Source organism: Triticum dicoccoides, chromosome 1B (genome assembly GCF_002162155.2).
Source record: "Triticum dicoccoides isolate Atlit2015 ecotype Zavitan chromosome 1B, WEW_v2.0, whole genome shotgun sequence".
Classification (NCBI taxonomy): domain Eukaryota; kingdom Viridiplantae; phylum Streptophyta; class Magnoliopsida; order Poales; family Poaceae; genus Triticum; species Triticum dicoccoides.
Window position 1 is genome coordinate 409,025,709 of NC_041381.1, and position 10,629 is coordinate 409,036,337.

General features: G+C 46.5%; 1 protein-coding gene across 1 annotated transcript; it reads left to right on the plus strand.

Moving 5' to 3' along the window:
- The first annotated feature begins 3,065 nt into the window (after positions 1 to 3,065).
- On the plus strand, positions 3,066 to 4,954 carry LOC119338025 (agamous-like MADS-box protein AGL14). Its single transcript, XM_037610315.1, has 3 exons — positions 3,066 to 3,156; positions 3,260 to 3,507; positions 4,649 to 4,954. The coding sequence occupies exons 2-3, from the start codon at positions 3,323 to 3,325 to the stop codon at positions 4,671 to 4,673; spliced, it is 210 nt and encodes a 69-aa protein (XP_037466212.1). The 5' UTR covers positions 3,066 to 3,156; positions 3,260 to 3,322; the 3' UTR covers positions 4,674 to 4,954.
- The last annotated feature ends 5,675 nt before the right edge of the window (positions 4,955 to 10,629 follow it).

Below are 10,629 nucleotides of genomic sequence, written 5' to 3' on the forward strand. Positions count from 1 at the left end.
GGCCGGCGGCGGGCGGGCGGCGCGGGCGCGGGATCCAGTCCCGAGCGGGCCAGATCTGGGCCCAACGGGCTTGCCGTGGTGGGGAGGCTGGAGACGGCGACGTGGCGGCGGCTGGTTCGTCGGGGGCGGCAGCGCGATGACGTGGCGGCTTGGGGTTGGCCGGAGCGACGTGGCCGGTGGACATATCCGATGCGGGATGGACATGTCTGGCAGCGTGAGGAAGAGGGAGGCTAGGGTTTTATCCGCGAAAATGGAAGGGAAGGGCCTATATATAGCTAGAGGGAGCTAGGAGAGTCCAAATGAGGTGCAGTATTCGCCCACACGATCGTGATCGAACGGCGGAGAGCATGGAGGGGAGTTAGATGGGCTAGGTGGGCTGTGTGAAGAGGTGTTGAGCTGCAAAGATAAGGGGGTCTTGGTTAGCTCGGTTAACCGTTGGGGCATCAAACGACCTCCAAATGGGACGAAATTTGACGGGCAATCTACCGGTGATATACCAAGGCCACTCGGCAAATCTCGACCCATTCCAAGAATGTTTTTATCCCGCTCACGAAACAAGGTCTGAGAGGGGCGACGGGGCACGTGCGAGTGTGGTTGGGCTCAGAACGGACAACGGAGAGAACCGGCGGAACCCGAACGGATGCAAGTTTTGAAAAACATGCAGATGAAATGCAAATGATGACATGGGAAAAATGCAACACGCAAGCAAAGACATGGCAAGGACGGCGAATAACTGGAAGACACCTGGCGCATCGGATTCGGGGCGTTACAATGGAGGAGGATACCGGAGAGAGCCATCATCACCATGGAGGCCAAGGACCAAAGGGAGAACCTCTCCCCATCTAGGGGCAGGCCATGGAGGAGGAAGCACAAGGGGGAGACTCTCTCCTCCTCTCTTTCGGTGGCATCGGGGTGCCACCGGGGGAACCATCGCCGCGGTGATCGTCTTCATCCTCATCCTCATTTCTTTTACGCGGTTCACTCTCACGCACCCTGCTATAATCCCCTACTTGAAAATGGTGCTTTATGCCACATATTATGATCCAATGATGTGTTGCCATCCTATGATGTTTTGAGTAGATTTCTTTTGTCTTTTGGGTTGATTGATGATCTAGATTGGTTTGAGTTGTATGTTTTATTTTGGTGTTGTCCTATGGTGCCTTCCCTGCCGCGCACACGTGAAGGATTCCCGATGTACGGTGTTGCAATACATTCATGATTCGCTTATAGTGGGTTGCTAGAGTGACAGAAGCTTAAACATGAGTAAGGGGGTTGTTGTGTATGGGATAAAGGGGACTTGTTACTTTAATTCTATGGTTGGGTTTTACCTTAATAATCTTTAGTAGTTGCAGATGCTTACTAGAGTTCCAATCATAAGTGCATATGATCCAAGAAGAAAAGGTATGTTAGCTTATGCCTCTCCCTCATTTGGATGTTTAATGTTTATATTAATGTTTTAAAATTATTTGCGATGTTTATTTGGGTTTTTGGGATAGAATTTCAAGTCCAAAAAATGGACAGTTTGAGATATGGCGGGTGCGTCGAGGGCATCCACGGCCGCACGACCGCAAGCGGGTGTGGGTGTCCGTTTTGCCGAATCAAACGGACGAAATCTTGACAAAACGGACTTCCGTTTAGGTCGCGCATTGGAGTTGGCCTTACTCCCCACTATAAAGATAGTAACATACTCCCCACTATGAGTAGTAACATATGCATGTTACTGGTCTAAATTGCTCCCCACACTATGGGCAGTCTTAGAGCATCTCCAGTCGTTTGGCTCCCCGTCGCACCCGGTGAAGGGTTTTTGGCATTTGCGCCGGCGATTTTTTTGGCCTGGGGATGATCTAGTTCCCGGCCGCGCCCCCAGGTTTGTGCCCCAAACGCATAAAAATTCAAAGTTCACTTTTCCCGCTACCAAAAAATGACACAGTTCGGCGATCATCATGCCACAGGTCGGCGATCATCATAGCCAAAATCCGGCGATCAAAGGGCAGGAACAATAGACATGGAGCTCATCAAACAGCAGGCTCCTCTGGCGCAGGGCTGGCCGAGGTCGGCGTCGACATCGGTGAGGGCGCAGCTTCAGCAGTGCTCAGGCTCGGCGTCGGCTTGGGCGCAACTTCAGTTCTTGGGCTCGGGGTCGACGTGGGCAAAACTTCAATGTGCGGGATCGGCGTCGGCATGGGCGTAGGAGCGGTGGTCGCCGCCAGTCCTGACATCTGGTTCAAGATGAGGCCGCGCTCCACCAGGTACCACACCTTCACCTGCTCGTCCATCGTCGACGTGTCTCTCCCCATCAAGAACGTCATGTCGGTGTTCCTCTTCTTCGCGGCTATGTTGGTCCTGAGAAGGTCAAGCTTGGCGTCCTGCTTCGTCATCAACGCCGACCACCTCGCATCGGATTTCTCCTCCCTCTTGACGGTGTTGCTCTTGGCGTCGGCGATGCACTGCTCGATCGACGATTGCAGCCGTTCGGCAGTGGGTGCCGCGTCCCTCACCGCCTTGGCTCGTTTGTTGCCATCAGGGCGCCCTTCTACCGCCGCCGGGGCAGGCGCGTCCGGGTTGTAGGTGTCCTTCACCTTGGCAAGAGCAAGCCGTAACTCCGTCCATTTCTAGCACGACTCGATCCCGGTGAACACATGAAGGAATTTGAACTCTTGGTCGCCGTTGTAGCTAGGCGAGAGGCCGCATATTTCTTCGGCGGCATGGCGGGCGGATCTGGGGAGAGAATAGCGGGAGCGGCGGGGGAGAAGGGGGGGACAATGGGGAAATGGAGGGAAAGGGGGAAGAAAATGTCGGGAAATCGGCCGATGTCGCCGACAGTGCAGGTCCACGCGCCTTTTCGCTTCAGCCGGCGCCCCAGGCGCCCCCCGATGCGCTGGGTTCGGATTGGGTTCGCCCGTAATAATTTCGGTCTAAACCAGCGATAAACGAGGATCTCGGGCGCGGCTGGGCCGTTTTTCGCCGCCGGCGCTAAAAAAGGCGTCGTGAGCCTGTTGAGGGGCCGACTGGAGATGCTCTTATAAATCCAGTGCACAGTGGCCGCACCCACCTCATCACACCACGCCCTTTCCTCTCCGGGCTACGCGACGCGGGCAGGGACCAGAAAGGGCAGCCGCGGCCGCGCGGTCCCTCCTCCTCGCTTAGCCATTTCTGGTGAGCGCACTGCCCTCTCAGATCTATCAACTTTTGTCGCTTTTGATCTCCGCCGGCTCGAATTTACTCACCTAATTCGTTCGTTTTTCACCGCGATGTGTAGTTGTTGATTGGTCCGTTTTCGGGAGGAGAGGGGATCGATCGAGCTCCGCCAGAGGCAGGAAGGATGGTGCGGGGGAAGACGGAGATGAAGCGGATAGAGAACGCGACGAGCCGGCAGGTGACCTTCTCCAAGCGCAGGAACGGGCTGCTCAAGAAGGCCTTCGAGCTCTCCGTCCTCTGCGACGTCGAGGTCGCCCTCGCCGTCTTCTCCCCTCGCGGCAGGCTCTACGAGTTCTCCAGCACCACCAGGTAACCCCACGCGAATGGCAAATCTTTAAATCTAGTTTCCCTGCTGCTGCTTGAAATCTGGTTACTGCTTGGGTATTTGGGTTCATGGGCGTTTGCAGTGCTGCGGTTGCCATTAGCTATTATTGGAGGTCGAGAACTCTTGTAGCTGCTGCCATTCTACCCCAAAGTATCCGTACGTACTCGATGCACACGGGCTAATCAAAAAGCACACTCTTGCTAGCTTGCTCTTCCTTTTGTCTCCGTCTCTCACACACGCCACACAAACCTTTTGGCTTTTTCTTTTCCCCTCGATTTCTCCAGTTCCCTCTCACTCCCCCCGCATTATCTCATGGAGCCTCGCTGCCTTCTCTCTTGCCTCTTCTCCGTTCTTTCCGTTCGATCAGAGGCGGTAGCGATTCAAAGAGGTTCTGAAAAATGAAGGACACACATAATAGCCAGCTGGCAGTACATGGAGCCCAAAGTCGAAATTAATGCGCAGGCGTGCCCAGCAATTACGGTGCGGCAGGGGAAGGAAGGCTACGGCTACAAATGGAGAGAAAAATTTCATGTGATGTCCGGACTAGGACAGTGAGCTTCACCCATAAAAGCAATGTACTCGTAATAATTTCTCTTGTGTGCACTTCGCAGTACCGCTGATTTGATATGCTTTCTCTTCCCCTCTCCAATCGCGTCTGTTCCGTTTTTTTTAATAGCATCAGTTCTGTTCGAGGTATGGCCTGCGATTCGGCTGTATGACCCTTGTCAGTACAATAGCCACCGTACGTACGCAGATTTCTTGCTTGATTTTTATTTGGATCCGCACTCCTTGGTCACGCTTTGTGGTACATGCGATACTGTAGTTTCGGCGAGCTTTCTGATTCGAGCGTCCTTCACATTTGACGAGTTTTAGTTTCACCTCGTGAGCAGGAAAACTGCATGTTTGTCCTGGGCCTGGAGGTTTTTATGCTTCACTCTCGTCAGCTGTTTTGGCTTCATTTAGGTGTACGATGTAGTGCTTACTTTGGTACAGCGTAGACTAATCAACCTTAAACTTCTGTACGAAATCCTAGTATTATGTTTCGATCTTTACTATACTACTCCCTCCGTTCCAAATTACTTGACTTTCATTTGTCTAAATATGAATGTATCTATACTTATTTAGTGTCTACATACATCTGGCACGTTGACAACGGCGAGTCTCAGCGGCATGGAGTAGTGGGGGTTTCGCCGGTGGGCGTGTGATGATGGACGAGCGCAGGATGGTGGCGCTGTCTGGCGTCGTGGTGGCGTCGATGGCAGAGAGACCTGACACGGTTCTTGCAACAGTACAACTCTGAAGATGGATTGATGGTACGTGGCTGCGGCGGCCTCATACCCGGCAGGGGTCCTGGTTGAAGAGCACGCCAGACTGGTGGGTGCCCATACCCGGCAGGCGTCCTGGTTGGGACCTCAGGTCTTAGATGTAAGGTTTGGCTGCGAGGTCTGTTTGGTATTAAGCCCAGACCATCAGCGCCCCTTCATTAGATAGGAGTAGCGACAGAGGTTGCGAAGATGGTGGCTTTGGTCTTACTATTGTACGACTTTGTAAGGTCTTGTGTTAATAATTAATACATTGGCCGTATGCATCGTCCAGATGCAGAGGCCGGGGATTTTCCACCTTTTCGAAAAAAAACATACATCCATATCTACACAAATGGAGGTCAAGTAATTTGGAACGGAGGGAGTATATATTATGACAGGTTGATCGCATGTATCTCTATGTTTGGGCACAGTCGTTCAGTACATATGATCTAGTCATATTTGGTTAATTTTCTATTCCTATGTTGGTAGAATTTTTCTGTCAACGGGGTCAAAGTCATCAAACACATCACTTCTCCCCACCAAATATGTACGCATGTCTTAATATTTGATCATAGTGTGACTGTGAGTGAAAGTGAACCAAACTATGTCCAAACATACCAGACAGGCTTCAGCTGATAGGTTCATCATATCCAATTTGTTAATGTGATAATAACAGTGCAACCCTCTTGTTACTATTAATCTTGTCAGATACTCCCCAGTCCCAAAATAAGGGTAGCTCATTTAGTACAAAGTTAGTATAACATTGTACTAACAAATTGTACATACTTCAGTACAATGTTGTACTAAATCAACGACACTTATTTGGGACAAATGGAGTAGTTATATATGCATGCATATTAGGAAATTAGCTAGCAATGAATGTCGATCAGCTTGGAGACTAGGATTTTTCAAAAAGTTTTTTCTTAGAAGGCTTTGGAGACTGGGATGAGGGTAAGGATATTATTCTGCAGCCTTACCAGCGAAATAATATGTGCAAGTTAGGGATATGTATGCATGCATTCAACATAGTTAGATGTTTCGTGTTGGTAAGGAGTAGTAGAAGTCAAGTTGAAGTGTGTATATCTTATCTATATGTGTATGTGTGAGTACTAGTCTACTCTAGAGAGAGAGAGAGAGAGAGAGAGAGAGAGAGAGAGTAGATCCGACTGAATTGATTCTAGAGTCGTTCAACTTTGTCCGCACTTTCATTCGTTGGGAATTATAAGCACCATATGATGTACCTTCTTCTTTTTACCTTCCAAGATTCTTTAGTAGTACTGTGTAATCGATTATCACTCCGTTGTAACTAAGGAGCGATTTAAAATAACTCGTCAGTGTTTCAGAAATAAAAGAAGAAACTGTTGAGGAGGGGTGGGGGTGGAGGTTGGACAGCGGCTATATGCAACTATGCAGTTTGGCTATCTTGAGCACGCGGTAGTTATCCTGTTATTGAGGTTCACAGCACATCTTGATAGCATGGAGTGCATTTTGTTTATGACTGAGGTGGATATAGTCGCAACCTCTAGGATAAAAGGGGCGTTTGTATTTTTGCTTCTTTTTTTCCTACTGTCGTGTCTTGATTTTATTCTGTGCGGTAGAAATATTGCACCGCAAAAGAACAATCAGAAAGATACAGCCAATTTATTTAAAATAGATGCCAGGAAAACAGACTGACTAACCCAATGAAATAAGTTGACAAGATAATCCAAGTACTCCCTTTGTTATTTTTCCTCCACATATTAGGTTTGTCTGAAGTCAAATTCTTTAAAGTTTGACCAGGTTTATATGAAAATTATACATTCGCAATACAATATCAATATCATTGGATCCATGAGGGAATGTACTTTCATATTATATTTATTAGATATTGTTGATGTTGATAGTTTTTAATATAAGTTTTGTCAATTTTGCAAAGTTTGACTTCAGATAAATCTAACGGAGTTAAAAGAAATGGAAGGAGTACGAACATTGAGCTAATTAATATCCAAGAAATTTGAACTGATAAGTTGAGCAGAACGGGGACATTTTGATGCACTAAAATATTCCAAATAAGTCACTCCAAAATTCCTACTTGATGAAGAGGAAGAGCGCCTGCTGGTTATTTTTTAATCGCGTCAGTTCCGTTCGAGGTATGGCCTGTGATTCGGCAATGTGTCCTTTGTCACAGTAGATCTCTTGCTTGTTTTATTGGGGTCCGCACTCGTTGGTAAAGTTGTGTGGTACATGCGATACTGTTTCGGCGTGCTTTCTGATCAGGGCCGGGTGTCCTTCGCATTTGACGAGTTGTAGTTTAATCGTGAGCATGAAAACTGCATGTTTCTCCTGGGTCTGGAGAAATTTATGAGTTCACTCTCATTATCAGCTGTTTTGGCTTCATTTAGGTGTATAATTTAGTGCTTACTTTGGTACACCCTGTAGGCTAATCAACCTTAAACTTATGTATTATGATTGGGCACAATCGTTCAGTACATATGATCTAGTCATATTTGGTTAACTTCCTGTCTCTATGTTGGTAGAATTTTTCTGTCAAGACGGTCAAACACATCACTTCTCACAACCAAGTATGTAGGCATGTCTTAATATTTGGCTATAGTGTGAGTGAACCAAACAATGTGTTCAAACATACCAGACAGGCTTTCAGAAAGCTTCATGCATATCCAGTTTGTAAATGCGAGAATAACAGTGCATCCCTTTTGTTAGTAGTAATCATTGTTCAGGAAATCGGTAACTGGTAGCTGCTCAGCCGGCTTGGGAGTTGTGATTAATCGGTGAATCGTCCTATTAATTGGATTAATCAGTTGACCATTAATCGGTAGATTAAATAGGAACTGCCAACATATATCTAGTTTTTTATTCATTATACCGTCCTCTCATGCTCTCAGCTATGTAATATACCAAAATATGATATAGTTTGGTCGAACTCTAGCTATTGAGGAGCAAGAGGGGGGTGGGAGGGGTTACACAAAAAACTTTTGGGCTTTGTTTGCCCACAAATTAATGGGTCGACAACAATTATTCGGCCTAACAATCGATTAGTCGGTCTAACGGGCCAGTTAATCGGCCTAACAAGCACGAATATGTAATATTCAATTCGGTCACCCTACGAGTAGAGATTAATTGGCCCGTTAACTGATTAATCGGACGAATTCTTGAACATTGGTAGCAATCTTCTCGTGTAGTTATATATGCATGCATGTTAGGAAATAGCTAGCAATAATGCATGTCGGCTTGGAGACTATGATGAGGGTATATTTTCTACAACCTTAATTACTGGTGAAATAGTATGTGCAAGTTAGGGATGTATGCACGCATTCGACATATAGTTAGATGTTTCATGTTGGTAAGAAAGAGTAGTAGATACCCGCAAAAAAAGAGTAGTAGAAGTAAAGTTGATGTGTGTATGGACAAGCATATCTTGTCTATGTGTATATGTGTTAGTAGAGAGAGAGAGAGAGAGAGCGCCGAGTGAATTGATTCTAGAGTTATTCAACTTTGTGGGCACTTTTACTCGATGAGGGTTATATGATATACTTTCTTTGTTTTCCTTAAGATTCATTAATTAGTACCGCATAATCAATTATCACTCCGTTGTAAATAAGGAGCGATTTAAAATAACCCTTGTTGTTTCAGAAATAAAGAAGTAATTATTTTAACAACGAGATTCATTAATATGAAAAGTTCCATGGAAAACATGAAACTCCCTTTTTTATGTAGTTAATATTAATTCTCTAATTCTTGCTTTTCTTTAAATCGTATTAAAGATACCTCTCAAAGTAATAACTCGATATATAGCAGGCAACCATGAAAATATATATTGAACTAAGTAGTAATATTAGGGCTGTATATACATAAATCATTTGGCATGACAAGCATAATTTCTAGATTGCGCAAGACGATCCGTCATAGATTTCACACACATCGAAACAGACATCTTATCTGTTAGGCAACTCTACTGAAAAATGAATCCAATAATATTACCCTAAAACTGAGTGTTGCATATGTCTTGCTAAAATTTTATGTGATTGGACTCACTGGTAGAAAAAGAGGCTTCCGTCCAGCCCCATTAGTCGTGAAACTGTAGAAACCGCGACTAATGAAGTCTTTAGTCGCGGTTCGGCAGACGAACCGCGACCAAAGGCCTGGGCCCAGGGCGCTCGGTGGCCAGCTGGTGCACGTGAGGGAATTTAGTCGCGGTTGGCCAGGCCAACCGCGACTAAAGGTGCCCAAAGGCCTTTAGTCGCGGTTGGCCAGGCCAACCGCGACTAAAGCTCCTCCCTTATATATACCAGTTCAGCACGCTCACTTAGCCATTTGGTGCCACTTCTCTTCACAAGCTTCACAAGGGGGTGTAGGTTTGCTTTTGGTTCCTCTTATGCACACAAGGTGTTTGATGAAATGCCCCAAGAGGGTGAAACAAACATGATATGAAGTGTTGGAGCCACACTTGAGGTTCCTCATTTATTTTTTCCTCCTCGATCGCGGTTAGCAACTTGAACCTTTCATGCATGTGTGTCATTGATAAAATATGCATGTGTGTTGTTCATTGTTTAATTTCTATTGTTTATAGCTAGTTAGTTTAACAAATGCATGATGGTTAATTATATATTTTATATTATAATAATGCAGATGAATCGGCAATGGATGTACGGTAACCGACTATCCCGCGAGTTCACTACGGGTTTGAAAGATTTCCTCGTAGTGGCTAATGCGAACAAGCAGAAGGGTTTTGTTATCTGTCCATGTGTTGACTGTAAGAATCAGAAGGGTTACTCTTCCTGAAGAGAAGTTCACCTGCACCTGCTTCGGCACGGTTTCATGCCAAGCTATAATTGTTGGACCAAGCATGGAGAAAGAGGGGTTATAATGGAAGAAGATGAAGAAGGGGATGATTTCATCGATGAAAGCTATCTTGCTCATTTCGGTGATACTTTCATGGAGGATGCTGAAGGTGAAGGGGAACGTGAAGGGGAAGGTGAAGGTGAAGAAGAGGCACGTGATGAGACCGTTGATGATCTTGGTCGGACCATTGCTGATGCACAGAGACGCTGCGAAACTAAAAAGGAGAGGGAGAATTTGGATCGCATGTTAGAGGATCACAGAAAGTCGTTGTACCCCGGATGCGATGATGGTCTGAAAAAGCTGGGCTGCACACTGGATTTGCTGAAATGGAAGGCACAGGAAGGTGTAGCTGACTCGGCATTTGAAAACTTGCTGAAAATGTTGAAGAATATGTTTCCAAAGAATAACGAGTTGCCCGCCAGTACGTACGAAGCAAAGAAGGTTGTCTGCCCTCTACGTTTAGAGGTTCTGAAGATACATGCATGCATCAACGACTGCATCCTCTACCGCGGTGAATACGAGAATTTGAATGAATGCCCGGTATGCACTGCATTGCGTTATAAGATCAGAGGCGATGACCCTGGTGACGATGTTGAGGGCGAGAAACCCAGGAAGAGGGTTCCCGCCAAGGTGATGTGGTATGCTCCTATAATACCACGGTTGAAACGTCTGTTCAGGAACAAAGAGCATGCCAAGTTGTTGTGATGGCACAAAGAGGACCGTAAGTCGGACGGGGAGTTGAGACACACCGCAGATGGAACGCAATGGAGAAAGATCGACAGAGAGTTCAAAGATTTTGCAGCTGACGCAAGGAACATAAGATTTGGTCTAAGTACAGATGGCATGAATCCTTTTGGCGAGCAGAGCTCCAGCCATAGCACCTGGCCCGTGACTCTATGCATCTACAACCTTCCTCCTTGGTTGTGCATGAAGCGGAAGTTCATTATGATGCCAGTGCTCATC

Coding starts and splice junctions, on each gene's coding strand:
- LOC119338025 (XM_037610315.1), top strand. CDS start 3,323: ATGGTGCGGGGGAAGACGGAGATGAAGCGGATAGAGAACGCGACGAGC. Junction 3,508..4,648: donor GAGTTCTCCAGCACCACCAG/GTAACCCCACGC, acceptor ATACTTATTTAG/TGTCTACATACATCTGGCAC.